Genomic DNA, 19,545 nt, shown 5'->3' with positions numbered 1-19,545 from the left:
GAGACATGGCTTATTTGGTTTTGCTATAGTTTATTTTTACAGCATTATTTTCCCTGTGGTTTATTTTTGTTAGCTGTCATTCTTTTCGTATTCTGCTGTTTCACGTTACCTACACATTTGATATATGGTAATAACCTGGATTCTGTTGTTTCACGTTACAGAATGATACACTTTTTTTTTAGGCAGCATAAGAAAGTCAATTTCCTCATCAACAAACTGATATACTGACATAACAGCAAAAAAGTGAGGCTGCAGTGGTGGTGTATGACATGTATCTTAGAATTGCATAGTCTTGACTGTGCTCTTCTAATGTTCGCATTAAATCAAAAGCTGAAGTCTCAAAACAAAACAATAAATATTTTAGCCTTAATGAATATATAACCAAACATATAAAAGTGGAGCATATGGCACACATTCCTGAAAAACATTGTGCCTCTTAGTTTGCAGTTGGATTTGAACTCTTGAAAGCATATCAAAGTATTTGGTTAAATGACATGGATCAAGGATTTTAATTTGCCAGAAAATTAACATAAGCTAGTTGCTGGATAGTTCACTCAATAACATTTGGCATTCATTGTCCATGTGGTGCTTATACAATGCTGTTGATGCCATTTTTTTTGCATCAACTGTAAATTTTTTGTTATTTGTTTTAATTATTTTGCTTCCTGTTGGATCATTTTGGAAAGAGCCTTAGTAACACCCTGAGCCCTGCACATGAATCAGTGACTGTGATGTCAGGAATGGTATATTAATTATATCACATTGTTGCATCTTCTTTTACTTGTGTTGTGACTTAAACTATTTCATTGATTCTTACTTTATGTGGCATCTAGTCATATTTAATTTCAATTCTAATTCTTGTCAAAATTCTTAGCTCTCGCTGTGCTAAAATATAGATAAACTTTTTTTGTAACTTTGGACTAGTGTTATCAAAAGCGCCAGGCACTACGGCAACAAGGTGCCTTATTGCTGGAGGCTTTAGATGTTTGTTTAGGTGCTCACCTGAGTAAAGTAATGCACTCACCTCATGAAAATTATGAAAATATATCCAAGTTCATTATTTCATTCAAACAAGAATTTAATCAAAATGAGTTCTATATCATTACATATGTAAGATGATTATCATCAAAGCACCAAATTACATAAGCTGAGCTGTCTATAGAGTGCTCAATCAACAAAATTATAATCACATTGCTTCATTTGTTATTATCAAAACTAGAAAATTCAAACATTTATCATTCAAGACCTCTAATGATAATCAAGGTCCGCCCACATCATCAACATTATCTGTTTGCCTATGCTCCTCACCACTTAGTTTATATTTCTTAATATCATCTTCTATTTTATCAGAATTAACCTTTTCTTCTTCAATATTTATTATGCTTGAACTTGACGCTTTGGCGCTTGTTTGTAATCTTGGTTGTTGTCTAGTATAGTCTTGTTTTTCGAAACGCAAATGCCCTTGTTATGTCACCCATTATCAAATTTTGATCGTAAAAAAACCACATCATCTTTTGCATTTGACATGTTAACATTCATCTTTCAATTAATTATTTATTTAACTCATTGGTACTATTTCAAGAATTAGGATCAATTGGATTCCACAAATTAAGACTTGAGTGCTTGATTTTACTTAATATGCTATTGGTAGTAATATCTTTGATATTTTAGTTTGTTTATCTACTTTATATGAATTTTATATTAATTTAAGATTGAATTAGTATTTATAGAATAAACGGCATAGAAAGGGTCAATGTGCGAGTGGCAAGTAGGGAAAAACTTATTGGGTTGGCAGTTAAGGTGAGGCCTAGGTGAGCCTCTAATTGTCTAACACCTCGACCGAGGTGCTTGCCCAGAAGTTGCCTAGTTTAAGACTTTTAGCCTAGGGTACTTCGAGGTGCCTTATGCACCTCCAAAGAGACTTCTTCTGAAGAGAGCACTGGCAAGATTCAGTTTTAGTTCTGAATCCAGTTACATGAAGTCCCTTCTTTGTAATTAATCCTTCGTACCTCGAGAGACAGAGCTACTTTATCCTCTTTGCCCTCCCTATCTTATTACTATTTTTTTTTGCTGTCTCACATGGCAGTGAATTGCAAATATAGTGGTGATTGGATGACAAACATGGTGAGAACTGACGGTGAATGCGAACACAATTGTATATGCTTTTTGCTTCACAGTCATGCTTTTCTTTTCTCCTGCCTTTCTCTTTCTTATGCCTACTGGCTGTGCTGTCTTCTGTCCTCCAACTTTCCCTTCACTGGCTCCAGCTGGTTTTTGGTGATACGGCCGAGGAATTGGCTGATGTTAAACCTGTCAATCTGATGAACCGTCATATAATAGTTGAGATTGGTCGTCTATATTATCTAATGTGATTTCGGAAAATGATTTTTCACACATTTTATGGATTTTTTTGTTCATTTTTCCTTCTTTTGAAGTCAACATCATCCGTTTTTGTTTATTATCTCCTAGTTGATTTGTTTACACTGCAGCTTATGATGAATTACTAACTAATTGGTTTATAAATGGTTCAGCGAGTTAAGGTTTACCGGTTGAACGATGAAGGTAATTGGGATGATCAGGGCACAGGGCATGTCAGAATTGATTATTTAGAGGTTTTGTCTCTCTCCTGTGACCTTCATGTAATATCTATAAATATTTTGTTTATTTAATAATATTTGTAGCTTATTATTATGAAATTCGTAATTTTATTTGTCACGGATATTTGTATCCTTTTTTTAATGATTGTTTGCCTTTTCTGATTAATGATGATCCAAAAAAAAGAAAGTAGATATTTAAAAATAGGGATTGGCTTAGACTTGTAAACTAAAGCTGCTTATGGTGCTGTTGATTTTTAATATGGGATATGGACATAGTTCATGCATGCACAATTCCATTGCTTTAGAACATTATGTATGAATCCTTTTTGGCTTGATAACGAGAAATATGGGAATTTTTTGATTGGTGATCGGTCATGCAAACTGTGTACTGAAGCCATCTCAATTGCAACACTTAGTTATTTGCTGAGGGATCAAGAATAGGTACCATTCATATGGTAATGCATTGCAGCGGTTGTAGGCTTTTCATATACCAGTGATCTGATAGTAGCTATCAGATCATAACATCTCATCCATAGTTTTAGTTGAGTTTGAAAACAAGTTATTGGAGACTTTTCCTGAATCCTTACCATAAAAATAGGAGATCAATAAATTTTTTAATTAAAAGTACCGAATTATAAAAAAACATAATGGTTCTTTTAACGGTATTTAGCCCAACAACTAGTTCTGTGATCATACTCTTCACCAGTTAATAACTTAATATACATGTTTAAACATAGCTCTTTTTCGTTATTGCATCATCATGTCTTCAGGGGACCGAGGATCTTGGCTTGATTGTGGTTGACGAAGAAGAGGATGACTTTTTACTCAAACATTCGGTCTCCTCAAATGATATCTACACAAGGCAAGAAGGTGTATGCTCTTTTTTTTATTCTTTTTAAATATTTGGGCTGGCAAATGATCCCTAAGTTGTTTATTTATGTGTTCCTGAAATGTCATGTTTCTTGTGAACTTAAGATACCATAATCTCATGGAAAGATCCAGAAGCAGAAGCGGAATTGGCACTTAGTTTTCAGGAGGCTCCAGGCTGCTGCTATATATGGTAGTTCATTTTGGTATTGTTGTCCTCTTTTGCAGTCAGTTTACTGAAGTTTTCACTTTCATTTGTATAACTTGAAAAATACACCAATATTGTGCTGATGTTTTTAGGGACCAGATATGCGAAATTCAGAGAAACCTCCATTTTAGTAGTCTTGGTGGTAAGTTGATTTTTGCAATCTTTTTAAATACTTTAAGACATCAAGCTTGCTTATAATTCCAAACATGAGATTTTGTAGATCTTGAGGTTGGCCCTCGTCCAGCGATGGAAGATCTTGAAGCTACTAGCTCTTTATTATCCAATGGTAGATTTTCTCATTCATATGCGTTATAGCCTTTTTTATATTTTTTTTGCAAAGATTCATTACCTTTTTTGTTTGAATTGTTTTGTTGTTTTACTGAAGTTTAAGTTTTTCAGACGTCTGAAATTCATCAAATGTAAACTGATCATGACTAACTTGCTTTACAAATTCATAATGGCTTGTATTCCATTTATTCTAATTGGTTTTGACATGATCAAGATAAGATGCTCTTATCAGGGCTTTCTTTAATTCAAGTAGGGGACCGATCTACAAATTATCTACTAGAGAAGTAAGCTATTAATCTAAATTATTATTTCAATTTCGTAAAAGAGATGTAACAGCTAAGTTTGAACCTTGTAGCCTTACATCATCAATATATATAGGTTTTGCCTGGGAAAACTTTTTTTTAAAGTAATCTTGTCATCATCCTTTAACGTCAAATTCTTCATAATTCATATAGAGCTCCTACCAGCTAAACAACTTGTTTAGCATATATTATAACCATATTAGAATTCTGATACACTAAATGGTTCCTAAAACAGCTGCTGAAATTAATGGTGAAATTAATCTGAAAATATCTAAAATAGAGAAGTCAATCGTAATAGTTTGAAAGCCCTTAAAGGAGTTGTGAATATATAGGATTTCCATTTCAACTTTATTGCTCCATGCAATTTGTACTTATCATTTGCAGGAGTGGTATATGATTCCAATACAAGAGTAATTACAGAAACAGGTCCACGTATTATACTTATCTCAATTTGGTAAAGACTAGCTCAGTTCATCTAAAGATTGATCTTAACATTTTTTTAGTAGATTAGGCCAACTATATTCAAACCTTTGGGTTGAGCTGTGTGAAGCAGGGAATCTAACTTCAACTGGAGCATTTTTTCCCTGAATGCTCTGACTTTCTTTCCAGAAGACCTATTTTAAGTTTTTAAGTTTCCCTTAGCTTGATCATCCAGTTCCCTGACACTTGTCGATGTCCTCTCTACCATTCATGCCTTTCTTGATCCCATGCCTCTTGGAAATTGTTCAAGAAACAAGAGCCTTCTCACTGGTTGCAAAATTTCTATCCATCATTATAAATAAGGTTAAGTTTTTCTTTTGTCCTTCTTTCTTTTCCATCTTTGATGCTGCTGATTAGTATTCTATGATTCCTTCTCTTTTTGATCCTTTTCCTCCTTTTCCCCCTTGTGCTGCTGGAAGCCTATATCAGTATGGCCATCTATGAGCTGTGTTGATGTCAGGTATCTGACTGTCGGTCAGCATGAGACCTTGACAAAGAGAGGCAAATTTTGGTCGAGTGATTTGGGTTCATCAGAATTCTTTCTTATTGTGTCAAGCAATGACCAGATTTACAATATTGTCTGTGTTAATGAACTTGAAACAATGTTTACTGAATCTTCTGATGGTAGTGTCCGAAATTGCTGATAGCAGAATGCTGCCCTAGATTTAGTTCAGGATCCCATGGGGAATTTGGTGTGTCTGAATTATTTGGAGCATCTGAGTATCCAAAATTTCTGAAAATTCTGGTAATGGTAATAAAACTGAGGTTGTGACCACGTGTTGAAGGCACAACATATAGTTGGATGCATTTTCCTTTATGAAAAATTTCAGCAGGAATATTTCCTTGCAAAATCTTATATTTTATTAAACTTTGTATCAGCACCAAATTGTTGTAATATTCTTGTCCCTTGCTTTACCTTTTAAAGCTTATGTACTTTCCTTTTAGGCTTTGTCAATGCATTTCTACATATTGTATCAAATATACTTGTTCTTGCAGAATATTCAGTTTGTGTACCTTATTCTAGTCATTTTCTTAATCATTTTTTGGTTATCTTTTGCAGATGAGTCACTTCGTACTGTTAATAGTGAACTAAGAGATCTTCCATCCATTTCATTATCCAGTCTTCCATTAATTTTGAAGGTATGGAATGTCCAGAATTCCCACTCATTCTTTTACACTTTTGTGCTACTTGTGATTGTCCCTGTGCACGCACAAAAAATAGAAGTCATGTTGCGATATGCTGTGTCACTAACATCCTATGCTGCTACTTTTTTTTCATAGCTTTGGAGGATTGTTGTGTATCCTTCTCTGTCGAACACTAATTTGCACCGAAATCCAACTATCTGGATGGTTGTGCATCTGAAAAGCTCTCCCACAGAATGAAGATTTCAATCTTCACTTGTGCCCAAGGTTTCCCATAGATTGGGGTTTTAAATACCCAATTTGTGCTCTGTGTGCATAGTTTATTGAAAAAAGATATTGATTTACAAATTTCTGTCTTTATTTGGATATTCGGTTGTCAAATTTTGCAGTCAGTCTTTGTTCATGAATATATATATTATTGCTCTTCTGTGCATTGTTGTTATCTTGTTTGGCTTTTGTTATTTATCAATTTGTGACTGTCTTAACCTATTTTTAAGCTGACAGTAGATAAAGCTTGGTTTATGGAATTGTGTTTGATGTACATGGTTCGACAGCTACGATTCTCTTTCTTCTTCGAATACACTCCCAACTTAGAGAAAGGACTTAAATTTTTAACTGGTACTAGAGAAAGGACTTAAATTTTGGTCTGGTACCACTTTCAGTTACCGGTCAGATCAATATGGTATTGGTATACTGACTTGTATTGCTTGATATCATCAGAAAACGATAACCTCAAAAAAGAAGAGTCTGGTATAACTGAGATTTGATTCCTTGGATAATACTTAACCAGATTATTTACTGTGATCTGGCTCTTTTCTTGATGAAATATTGAGTTACTGGCTTACTGCTATACCAAAAGAATAATGCTCAGATGTGTTAAACAACCAATTTTTTCTTTGTATAAATTCAAAATATGAATACTTATATAGTCATCAACAGAAATTCATTGTTGCACTAAAATAAATGGCAAATAGTTTGATAATCTTAAACATGTTTTATTAACTCTTCTAACACTTCTGATTGTCTGGTACATGATTTTAGATCCAAGTTTAGTTTGCGATAATTTTTTGTAGTTGCTTTATCTATTTCCTGGAAGCAAATTTTATTGTGAAATATTAAGGAAATAACTTGATGCGAGTTCTTCTGAATTATATCTATACAATTTATTTAAAACTGATAGAAGCTTGATTGGAACTCCTGAAAATGGCTGAAACTGGACAAAACTTGATAGGGATTTCATGGTGCTGTAACTTCCAAGATTGATCAATGTGGATGCGTTCTTTAAATGCCTGGCAAACCCTTTTCTCTTAGCATTTTGATTAAACTTGTATATTAATCTCTTACTTTTTTCTGTGTCTTTATTGTGCTCCTGTGCCCTTGGAATTTCACTTTTTAGCTTCATTGATGTGCTAAGTGAGATAATTGGTTGGGATCATATTATTGTTCTTCTTTGTTTTGTTTTGATTTTCTACATTTTGTCTTTGGTGTGCCACACAATTATTAAAACCTTAAAACTGATGGTTTATCACATGCGCAGACTGTAATGGAATGCGGTATCATGGATCAGATGCGTGTTGGAGAATTGATATTAAAAGATGTAAGCTTACTGCTAACCTTACCCAAAGTAATATACTTAAGCTTATGAACATGAGAGTTTTTAGCTGGAAGTATAGCTTTGAAATGTTCTTCTTGTATTGGTTGCTATTTTGATGCAATTTTTCCTATTATGCTATAGAATCTTAATTTATGTTGGCATGTTTTGGATTTATGTGTATACCTGGAATGGTTGTTAAATACTGTTTATGGGGAACATGAAACTCAAGATTTTAATTTAAGTGAAAAATTTATTCATGGTCTACATCTTCTTGTTCTGTTGATTGCTATTGGGAATTTGTGTCAGTTGTCCACTGGTATAATTTGTGTTTGTTCAACTTGTAAAAAATGTGCACATTTTGTCAACGTGCTGTTTGTTGTATTTGCTTATATCAACAAAAATCTTGGAGTTGGCTTGTCCTAGCAATTTTCACTTTTGATTCTGTTTGATGCCTGACATTAGAGGGTAGGACCGTAGGGGTACAAAATAATTGAATGGTCAAACATGTGGTTTCATCATGTGATTTTTTGGTAAGGGAGGTTGTGTGTTTGTAATATATTGACAACACGACGTGCAAAATGAAAAATTCTCTCAATTAAATCTCATTTTTTGGGATGTTTGTATTTTGATTATGTGCATGTTAGATATTAATTGAGATACTCTGTTTTATGTGGAGTTGAATTTGAGATATATAGGGACATGAGTGAGGCTCCTATCAATGCAAGGTCTATGAAGGGTCAATATATGTTGATTTCCCTTTGCAAGCAAAGAAGTTGTTTTTGTGACCTCAAACTGCAAAGGGACAAATCTTATTGTGATCCAGGGATCACCTTTAAACTGAATTTGAGATAATAAATAAAATTAATGATTTATCTTAGTTTGATTATCAGAGGTTCTTGTTATCTTCTTCACATTTTAGAAGAACTGTTTTATTCTATAATTTCTTCATAATGAATAAGTCATGAATGCTATTAAATTTGCTCATTATATTTTGCTATGGTTTGTATTACGTATTCTAATGTTCAAATTCCTAGCTTTTTTTTTAGCACAAATTTGTTTATTATAATTTTTGTTGTTGTATACAACTATACATGTCATTCCATGTTCTACTTTTCCAAGATTTAACATATGCCATATTTTACAATGTTGTAAGTGTTTCATTTTTAAATTCATATCCTTATCCATGTCTGTCATTCACTGGGAGGAATGATCTAGTTTAATGATCATGGTGGTTCTTTACTTCATGCATTCTGGCAAATTGTGTACGATAGGCCATCAAAGCTTGCTTATTTCTCCACTTAGTTCAAGCTTTTTAGATGTAAATTAAGGTGAGGATGAGATATCAGACTGTCTAGGCATAGAAGCAGTTAACAAGATGGTACATTGTCTCAATCTCATTTTAGTATAGGTCCATTCCATGGCTTCAAGGATGTCTTCTTTATGGATTTCTTTCCTGATTATTGGCTGCTCGAAGAAGCACTCTGACCAGAGCGGGAGCCTTAAGAAATTGGGCTGAAGAGGAATTTGTGCCTTCGGAAGCTAAGGAATATACAGAACAAGGTGATGAAAAAAGAAGCATTACTTTGATCAATGAAGCTGCAGCAGCTGAAACTGGCTTAAGATTCGAGAATTCCTTCCTTGTAAAGGATGTGGAAGTATGAAAATTATGTTCAACGAGGGGTCATAGATCATTGAGACATCTAGCAACATTCTGTGTTAAATAACAAAATTTATTCTTTCAAGAGGTCTTGACAAGTTTGCTAGAGTTATGAGAACTGCACTTTATCTTTAATAAAACATGTTTATGGTGGGTAGTGTTTATATAATCCTAACTTAAAGAAACAGTACCTAGATTTATCACAAGGTAAGACAAAAAATATATGTTCATGTTTAGCAAGGAATGCATCGAAGCTATACTTGCATTAACCAGATCTACATTGAAAAATTTAATCAGTTTTTTTCCACTTGTGTGGTGCAGCAAGATTTTTTTTCCAAGCTAGTAGATCTTTTCAGAATGTGCGAAGACTTGGAAAACATGGATGGCCTCTACATGATCTTTAAATTGGTCAAGGGTATTTGTGAGTACTGAGAACCTCTGCTTTATATCAATACATTTTTTATGTTCAATTTGTTTCTTATGCTAACGATAGTTTTTTTTTGGTGATCTGTAGTTTTACTAAACAACCCTCAGATCTTCGATAGAATTTTTGTGGAAGAATACATTTTGGACATTATTGGTTCCCTAGAATGTAGGTTCTCCTTTTCAGCTCCTGTTTTCTCTCTTACTATTGTTTTTAGAAGTGTATATGTTTTTAGATGAATGGAATTTGATTGTATATATGCTTCTTAATATGTTATCTAATATTGCTTGCTGGTTAAATCTGGGTTAGCTAAATGATAGCTGTCATTTATTTAACTCCTTATTACTCCATGCTTTGGGTTCCTTTGTTCCCAATTTAGCTGGCATAAAGTTCATACTTGTGCATTTAACCCTGCTTTTTGGATATGTACCCTAAAAACTGCTATTGATTTTGTTTGTTTCTATTTTCATAATTTCATTACAGCACTTAAGATGATCCTTCTATGTAATAAAATGCACAAGAAGCGTATGCGGTATACAGTAGGAGTCTTGATTAATGGCTCTGTAGCCACATATGGTCAGGCATGTTGCTGTTCTGACATTATGACATAATGCCGGTAGGTGGTGGAAAATTTAATAAAGAGGATGAGAGAGGGAAATAACAGTTAAAAAATGTCGACATGGAAGAATAAACCTCCAACGAGAGGAGACCTCCAGTGATCTTTGACAATCTCTAGACACCTGTGGATCATCTTTGATGAATTTTTAGTGAGGCCTCCTTGTGGTGGTAACCTACCAATACGCATCCAGATCTAATTGGAAGGAAATGCCAAGAGAACTTCTATTAGGCCTTCATTTTAATTATTTCAGGTTCATCAGTTTAACTTGTTAGTAGTTGATATAAGAGAGAAAAAAATGGCAGTAAACATTTGCCAGCTTGCCCGTATTTGTGGTCTAATATGGTCATGGGTATTAATGATGCGGTATCCTAGTCCATGCAGGAACATAGGTTCCTGATCTTGATAACTGAGCTTGGCACACTGGCTTTTTAGCTGGTCTTGGCCTCTCAAATGCTTAGGTAGAAGTAGGATGCTTTCGTCCAATAGCATCATGTTTTCTGAAGTAATGCCTTCTGATGCTTTGAAAGGTGAAATGCCTTCTTTTTTAAGCATTTTAATGACCATGTTTTCTAATGTATTGCCACATTTGCATTGTTCCTTTTCATTTTAGATTGATTAAATGAAAAAAAGTCCTCCAGCCATACTATTCAACATGTTTTGCTACGCCAGCCCATGGTAGTCTCTCTCATTCTTGAAGCTATCATGGCATATGACTGCATGCCCTGCATGACTTTGTTACTGTGATCTGCGCATAAAATTGATGTATGCCTGAGGGGTCGATATTGGTGCTGTTTGATGTGCATGCTCCAACATGGAGTAGGATATACTCATGCATTTCAGCCATTGCTGAATTCCTCTTGCACTAGGAAGATCATGTGAAGTTTTTCAGTTTTGGATCATGTATCTTTGTTGCTAACATGTGGACACAACAGTTGTTCCTGTATCCTGTGCTTATGACTTTATTCACCAAGGGAACAAGATGGGAATCTGGTGAAACTGGTGATACGAGTACTAAGCATTCGGCATTTGTACTGTGTAATAGTCAATATGATGTTTGGTGATACAATTTGCTTCGGATTGAAAAATCCATTGTCATTGGACCGTATATAATTATCTTAAATGGTAGCCATGAAGTACATAAACCTAGTTAAGTTTTTGGTTTTTTTGGCAGCATACCTAACTGCCGTGCTTTCTAGAGTATTGGATATAATGTATAAAATCGATACTTTTCTCACAGACTTTTCGTTATTCTTTGTTTTAATGAAGTTTTAAACATTTAATAATTAGCTATCTGGCATGTTGACTTATCAACTGTTTTGAAGTCATTGTTTTCTGGACCTGAACATTTATATCTCTATTTACAATCAAGTTTATTCATATCTGCTTTTTAAGGCAATCGCTGCTGGTACATGTTTTGCAGCTAGAACCCTATTTCATGGTCATCTTGTTCGGAAGCTGTAGTTTTTGTCCAAATGTTGGGAATTCTGGTAAAATTACATAGGTGTTACAAATATATATTATCCACACTGAGGGATATTACTACAGTTCTTAATACCTATTGTGTTATACTAATATTGATTTTGTTGCTTTTGGCCTTGATATAAATTAGTATTATTATTATTATTATTATTATTATTATTATTATTATTATTATTATTATTATTATTATTATTATTATTATTATTATTATTATTATTATTATGGTTCATTGGTTGCAAGGAAAAGGACACAAATTGGGTTTGACTGAAAAAGAAATACATAAAAAATAACAGCAAGTTGTTTCCTTTTTCTTTCCTGGTGTATAGGATATAGGAAACCAAAACCTCTTTCCTTTTTCTTTCCTGGTGTATAGGATATAGGAAAAATTCTAAAACATGCTCTTTTTAATGGAAAGACATCTTGAAAAGTCGTAGGATTCTGGTCTAAAAGAAGTTTCTTTTTGTTTTCCTAAGGAATTGCTCGGAAAAATGGTTAGCTTTCCTGCTTACTTGGGTACTCAGTTGCTGATTTTTATACAGTTTTCCTACCTAATAAACATGAAAAAGTTCTCCAGGAAAAATATTTTTGCATGCAACTTAACACACTCTTATTCTGTTTATGATATGTGATTTATGCTCCTGCTTTTATCTGTCACTCATCTCCATCACAACACTAGAAGATGGTGGGGCAACCTCCAATGCAGAGTATAATGAGCAATATGATTAGGTGAGTTCCCACCTCTTTACTGCCTTTGGGATGTCCATCATTGCCCATCGAGTTGTGGTTGGGCCTTGGAAGATCAAGTCATTTCACATGACCGCCTTAGAGTTAGAGGACACTGAGAAATCTGTGGTTGGTGATAATTACGGGTTTGTAGAATAATGATTTCTATGAAGTCATGAGTACCTGCATGATCCAGCCAGAGCAGGAGGTGGCAAGGGACTGACTAGTTGATGAGAGGTAATGCTGGCAGATCCCAGGGAATCATGGTCTCACCACACCCCCTTTGCTGAAGGTGTTGGTGGTATTTTGGTCTGCCGTTCTCTGCAATGGTGATAATCGAACTAGTGATTTGTGGAACTGTCAGTGCCACCATATGCTCTCCCCCTTGGTAGACCTGATGTCAAGAAGACAAAAGGACAGAATCATCTATTTAATTAAATGAAAATAAAGGTTTTTGCTCATTATTTACACGAGATCAAAAGGAAGGGGAGGAAGGGTAAAAAATATCTTGGTGAAGGTGCTAAAATTTGTTGTATAATTGTTGCTTAGTAAAACTGAGCGGATGGAAGAGAAAATAATACAAGATCTGATGATGCTTTCGAGGAATAAGAAAAGAAATAAATAAGCAAGGACTGATAGAAAAGATATGGATTATTTTTTAATCATATTATGGATTGAGTGTGTGATGTTCACAAACATATTCGGTGTTTGTTATTTTTTCATTGGAAGGGATGTCTCTAATATTATAGGCCTGCATATTTTTTAAGACATAATCGAGGTTAATTTGGTGATGTTGCTCCTCTGTGGCTTGGGTGACTATGTTTCTGGTTTTAAAGAGAACCTCTCTGCATGTTTTCATTTTTCACTTTTAGCCTTTGTGTGTCTCTGTTCACTGCTGATTGACATTTTCTCTGATTGATTTCTGAGATGGTCAGGATAGCTTTGATCATGTTATTACACATGTATTTGGATTAGGCAATGACTTTGTTGTAACTCCTCTTTTGTATAAATGATCAGATATCAAGATCTTGTCCTTATTACATCGATGTTCTTCAATATATCATGCAATGGTTGTGATGAATATTTTTCATGATAATTGTGACTTGATGTTTGTAACACAGGAAGGTTTTTAGTTGGAGTATTATTTTCTATATAAACTTCTTTTGCAAAATGATATATTTGTCATAATTTATTTTCTATATAAACTTCATTCTCTATAAACTTCGTGTAGATGATCCTGAGGTCCCTCAAGTGCAGCATCACCGTGCATTTCTTAAGGAGCATGTTGTTTTTAAGGAGGTCAGTTAGTTGAAAGTCACCACCAAACTGATAATCTTATCTTTTGATTGTGTTTCAAAGATTTGGTCCTCTGCAGGCCATCCCCATCAAAGACTCTTCTGTACTTTCAAAAATACATCAAACTTACAGAATTGGTTATCTCAAGGTCAATAACGCTGCCTAAATTCAAGCTATTGGCTTAATTTGCATTAAGTGACATCTCACTATTGTTGTGACAATTTTAGGATGTGATTCTACCACGGGTTTTAGATGATGCTGTAATGGCAAGTCTCAACACAATGATTCATGCTAATAATGGTGTTGTGAGGATCTCAACATCTCAACCTTTTGGTCTTTGTTTATTTCATTTAAACTTTTTCTCTGACATTTATTTTTTGTTATATGATTCTTTGAGGTCATTTCCTTGTTGAAAGATGATGCATCTTTTATTCAAGAAATATTTGCAAGGATGAGGTCGACCTCCACCTCAGTCGAATCAAAGAGGGACCTGGTAACACAGAATTATTCCCAAATACTTTATCTAACTGTTATACAAGCATACTTTTAATAATGTTTAATTTGATATGAATCAAGTAATTTCTGCATTTAACTGGGTATCTGTTATATGAATTTGCATTAGGATCCTAGCAGCACTTGGTCTTTACTTATGGAATACATTTGTTCTTTTTTAGTTTGACTTCTTCTGAGCTGAATTGGGAATAATTCATTGTGTATGATATTGTCCTCCGAGAGCCATAATATACTTGTTTTACCATGTAACTTATTTAGTTATCCTTTTATTTTACTAAATTCCAAGTGTCATGCTGTTTAAAGCTATATATTGCTGAAGTATTTTGATAACACAATGCCAAATGAAGATGTTTACGTAGATAGTGAGGTTATTAGAAAAAAACAGAATAATAAATACTTACGAACAAGTGGGAATAGTTTTAATTTAGGATAAAATGAAGAGGAAGTCATTTTAAGGTGGTATATACATGTTTGAAGAAGTGTGTTGATGAGTCAGTGACTGAGGTAAGTCAATTAAGTTTACTTGTTTAAAGGGTAATAGAAGGCCTAGAAAAATGTAATTAGAAACTTTAAATTGTGATTTGGTGGATCCTAATTTGACTAGTGATGCTTGCCCTCAACATAGCATGATGGTTAGGGATGTTAAAATCGGTTCGAACCGAACTGTTATGGGCTGAACCGAACAGAGCCATACAACCAATTCGGTTTGGTTAAAATAAGGTAGTTTGAATCAGAACCAGTTCGGACCTACCTAACTAAACTGGTTCAAAATTGGTTAATCTGGTTCCGTTAACTGGTTAATTGGTTTCTAATTTCAAGCAATTAAAAAAAAAAAATATTTTTTCTAAATATTCTAAAAAAAGGTTTCTATCTAGCACCCAATCCAATGCAGAATTTCTTGTTGATTAAGGTGAGGGAAAGATGACAACATAGATAAGAAAAAATGAGAGAAAATAAGCTAGATGCCTTCTTCTACAAATGCAAAAAATTAATTTCAATAATCCATTGATTCCTAATGTAAGAATGTATTTTGTTAAATTGTTGTCCCATATGCTTGTGACAAGTGTGTTGCTTATTGATTTTTTATCATGTAAATTGTGCGGTTCATTAGTAGATTAGTAATACTAGTGGTTACATCAGATCTTTCTGCAGTTTAGTAATACTAGTTTTGATGCCTCATGCACATGACAAAAAGCTTAGAAGCCTTGTCCATATCGATTTTGCACAATTCCATGAACGTTTATTTTTAATTTGATTCTGGAGAGGTTGATAATATGTAATTGGTTGTTATCTTCCATATTTGAAATCGGTTTGGTTCGGTCCGAACTAGTTAACCAAACTGCGGAAGAGTACTCTCCCGAACTGAGATCGCTTATCTTTTTCAAAATTGAACTATTGATGAATTGGTTCAAACCAAACCGGTTCTGTTTGGTTTGAACACCCCTAATGATGGTGGGTGAAGATCCACGCTGCTGAGCCCAAATATTTGGACATGTTACTATGCTCTAGAATCCAGAGTCCAATTAGTTTCAGCAATTGTGTTGTTTGAATTCCAAGTTTGTGACATAATTTTTTGTGTCGGAATATGTGGAAACGGGATGGTTTTTTGTTGCCGAATGAGTAGCCATTTGAGATGATCTTCATAATTCAAGGTTTGTTGGGCATAAGAGAGTCTTGGGATTTAGTTTAAAATCCTATCGTTTGGACTGGCTCATTGAAATTGGCCAAAAAAGAGAACATAAAAAATGATAAAGCTAATTGTATAAAAAATAGAAAAAATAATAATTATTGCAGCATATAATTTATTTTTATATTTTTATTTAAAGTTTTTACAAAAAAATAACTCAAGAAAGTGTTAACAGAAAATGGGGAAAGATCTGCATCATCTTCTTCCTCCCCTCTTCTCACCTATCTATCTTGGTTTTATTGGTGGAATAGCCATATAATCTAAAGACATTGAACTTTTACGCCAAAGTGTTCTAGCTTTTCTGGAAACATGTTGTTTCAGCAATAGCTCCTTTTGGTGTCAATTGAATTTGATTGTGTTGATCATGAAGGGTACTATCCTCTTGAATGATAATTTGTATGATTCTTTTCTTACTTCATCCTACCCCTAATGAAAATGATGTCTCAATCCTTCTTATTGCTTTTTGGTTAATAAAAAAATTCATGCTGAGGAAACTTTAGTTTTTTATTTAGTTAAATTAACTATGAAGCACGGGCATAGATTTGGATATGGATGTGATGACATATATATATATATATATATATATATATATATATATATATATATATATATATATAATCTTTAAGATAAAAGGAAACAGAACGACATTGATGCAGCAACAACGTTGGCTACAGGGATTTTTTTTTTCTGTGGTTGTGCACTTTATAAGACAATATCTTTAGTTAAATCAAGATCATTCAAATATCTTTTTATTGTTTCACAGTTTTCTTAGGTCTCCTCGTGTCTCTTATTACACCATAGGTACCAATTTACTTATCCTAACTTTATCTATAGATCTTCTTAAAATATGTCAATTACCATTTTAGGGAATTGTTCCTCGTTTTATCTTGTATGGCAAACAATTTGAAGTATCCATGATTGGTGGTTGAGTTGGTGATTCTTATTCTTGGTGAATATCAACTTTGAGTATGTGTCTATTATAGACTCATAAGTTTCCATCTATAAATAGAAATAACTCTTTTCATCAGATTTTAATTTTTTTCTCATCGGTATGTTTCCTGAAGTGTTTCTGTAAGATGCATTGTGGAATTTGGATGTCTGTAGTTCACAGTCTTTGTGCCTTGACTTGAGAGACCAATGTGACATTATTTTTTTCCTCCATGTACCAGGTTTTATTCTTGCATGAATTTTGTTCTCTGAGTAAAAGCTTGCAACAGGTTCAGCAATTGCGGTTATTTCGGTAAGTTCATGTTTGTAGCTATAGAGATGTTTTTTTTTTATGTTGCAGTATAGCTTTGAAGCAACCAGTCTACTGATTGCCATATAGCTTTGTTATGGTTCTTTCAAATAACGTTTGGCTGAAATATTTGTTAATTTTATAATGGGGAGGTGTAACAAAAACGTTTAATGGATATCTGAGTATGTAATGTTGTGCTAAACAATGAAATGGATGGGATGCCATACATGTTTTGGAATAAAATATCTAATTGTTCCAAGTCCTGAAGTTTGATTAAGAAATTGAAGTCTCATTATCATTAAGTGTGCTTTATTATTCTAATAGAAAATAGCCATCTCTTGTAAGTTGGTTGACATAAGAAAACCACAAAGCTTGAGGTTTCTTGCAAATGCAGTTACAGTAGTGGTAGTGTATAAGCAACTGTGTTCAAGAAACAATTTGTATCTATGCATGATAATTCGTGTTGATTGAATTGAATTATATTTGGAAGTTAAAATTATTTAGCAACATTTGAGTTTTCAGCAACCATACGTTGCATGTGAATTGTTGCATGTTTCGAGATCCCCTCTTTGGCTGCAACTATAGATGTTTGGTTTTGTGTACCACAAGAGAGACTTGGTATCTTTCTTGGAGCAATTTAAAATTGTTGTAAATTTAGGATTTTGAATTCTTGTAATCATTGCAGTTTTGAGGAAGCCAAACATAAAAGGATCCTCATACATATGAAACTATTGGTTACCTTCTGATACATAATCGTTAAAATGATTTTAACTGAGATAATAGTTAATTATATAGGTTTAGAATCAAATTTATTTAAGAAACAAAAGTCTACATTTATCCTTGTAAATGCCTTTTTGATAGTCTTCTGTAGTCCAATGATATTTTTACCAACAGGGATCTTGCTGCTGAAGGCTTATTTGACATCATTACAGATGTGTTGCAGAGTCAGGACAAAAAGCTTGTTTCTGCTGGGTAATAAGTAGCCTTATGTCTGTTAATATTCTTTTAAGCTATTTCTAGCTGAGCCAAATTGTAGGGATCTATGTCAGTTGTTTTAATTTTTATTGGCATATGCTAAATTGTGCAGCTATCTATTTGTAATGCAGGACAGAGATTCTTATCCTTTTTCTTAACCAAGATCCTAACCTTGTTAGATCCTATGTCATCCAACAAGAGGGAAATTCTCTTCTTGGACTATTGGTAAGCAAGTTGATAGCTATATGGTCTGTCTTAAAATGCACATTTTTTTTATATTTATTTATCTCTAGTGAGCACTTTTCGTTCTTGAAAAATGTCAAGGATGTCAGTAATATCTTAATATCTTAACGTGAGACACAATTAGTTGTGACTTGTGAGACTAAAATGTTGGTGTTGGTCCTAGTCCAGACTTAAACATGGACTGCCCTGATTTCGTTGGAACTGCCTGGTATTGGCTGAACTTGGTGAAACATCAAAACTTAACCAATGCTGGTCGAAAATCGTTGAATTTTGATCAGTTTCTTTTAAAAGCATCAGTTCAGTTCATTATGTGAACTGGGCTTCTAGTTTAATAAATGTGTCGATTTGATCAATTGAATAGGGAGAAGATTAGGAAGAGAAAGTTTGCTGTTTTCTTGTGTTTCTTTTCTTATCAGTTTTTTAACGTACTTGTGCACAGCACCAGTGGGATCAGCAACCAGAGTGGTATAAGTAACCGGAAAGGCCTTCCTAAATGACCTGACTTTCTATTGTTATTTAGACCTAAGCGCCTATTTGTCATTGAGGATTTTGTTTATTTGATTGATGATAATTTGAATTCTTATGATTTTGGCTCAATAAAACCTTGATTGGCCTTGTCCCATAAATAGTAACTAAATTTGTTTTTTTATGCAAGATAAATTACTAAGTACTTTGAATTTCATTAGTTAATTTTCTTGAAAGGCTTAGACATATTTTTTCATTAATGTATTTGGTATGTATAATGGCTTCTCTGATGTTTTTCTGTGATATCCCTATAGGGGAAGAGGTATATGCTTCATTCCACAAACATCATAAGCCTGTTTGTTAGTTCTGTTTGTGCTCGATGTATTTTACAATTACATGTGTAACAAATAAAAAGTTTCATATTAGACCTTGGGTTTCCTAGCCAATCATTTTTGTAATTGTCAGAACTAATATAGTACCATCAATTACATTTTTTGTCCATGGAACCGGAAAATGGCATGAATAGTGTCCAAACTGTGCCAAAGTTTGGACAACTCAAGTACATTATATCATGTACTAGGCGCTGCATGATTCATGTGGAATGCATACTAGATATGGATGTGCCACCATATCCTCAGCAAGATATTTGCATTTACATGTACTTTTGACCTATATTACATTCTTTGACTAGATGCATGTAATCGGCACTATTGCACCTTCATGGTTACAACATGTTTTTAGAATTTTA

At 33.7% G+C, this 19,545-nt stretch overlaps 1 protein-coding gene across 3 annotated transcripts in view; it reads left to right on the top strand.

Moving 5' to 3' along the window:
- LOC135585328 (uncharacterized) overlaps positions 1–19,545 on the top strand; it is a 28,140-nt gene that overhangs the window by 634 nt on the left and 7,961 nt on the right. For all 3 annotated transcript variants that reach the window (XM_065172929.1, XM_065172928.1, XM_065172930.1), the window contains exons 2-17: positions 2,532–2,612; positions 3,368–3,467; positions 3,573–3,657; positions 3,765–3,814; positions 3,893–3,958; positions 5,803–5,882; positions 7,423–7,482; positions 9,458–9,557; positions 9,651–9,728; positions 13,613–13,680; positions 13,757–13,825; positions 13,905–13,982; positions 14,075–14,170; positions 17,047–17,117; positions 18,009–18,086; positions 18,221–18,314. In XM_065172929.1, coding sequence (XP_065029001.1) covers positions 2,532–2,612; positions 3,368–3,467; positions 3,573–3,657; positions 3,765–3,814; positions 3,893–3,958; positions 5,803–5,882; positions 7,423–7,482; positions 9,458–9,557; positions 9,651–9,728; positions 13,613–13,680; positions 13,757–13,825; positions 13,905–13,982; positions 14,075–14,170; positions 17,047–17,117; positions 18,009–18,086; positions 18,221–18,314 — 1,254 coding nt within the window. The remainder of the gene's footprint in view (positions 1–2,531; positions 2,613–3,367; positions 3,468–3,572; positions 3,658–3,764; positions 3,815–3,892; positions 3,959–5,802; positions 5,883–7,422; positions 7,483–9,457; positions 9,558–9,650; positions 9,729–13,612; positions 13,681–13,756; positions 13,826–13,904; positions 13,983–14,074; positions 14,171–17,046; positions 17,118–18,008; positions 18,087–18,220; positions 18,315–19,545) is intronic.

The sequence above is a fragment of the Musa acuminata genome, chromosome BXJ3-11 (genome assembly GCF_036884655.1).
Source record: "Musa acuminata AAA Group cultivar baxijiao chromosome BXJ3-11, Cavendish_Baxijiao_AAA, whole genome shotgun sequence".
Lineage (NCBI taxonomy): Eukaryota > Viridiplantae > Streptophyta > Magnoliopsida > Zingiberales > Musaceae > Musa > Musa acuminata.
Note: the sequence above shows the minus strand (reverse complement) of the source record. Positions and strands in the feature narration are given on the sequence as shown.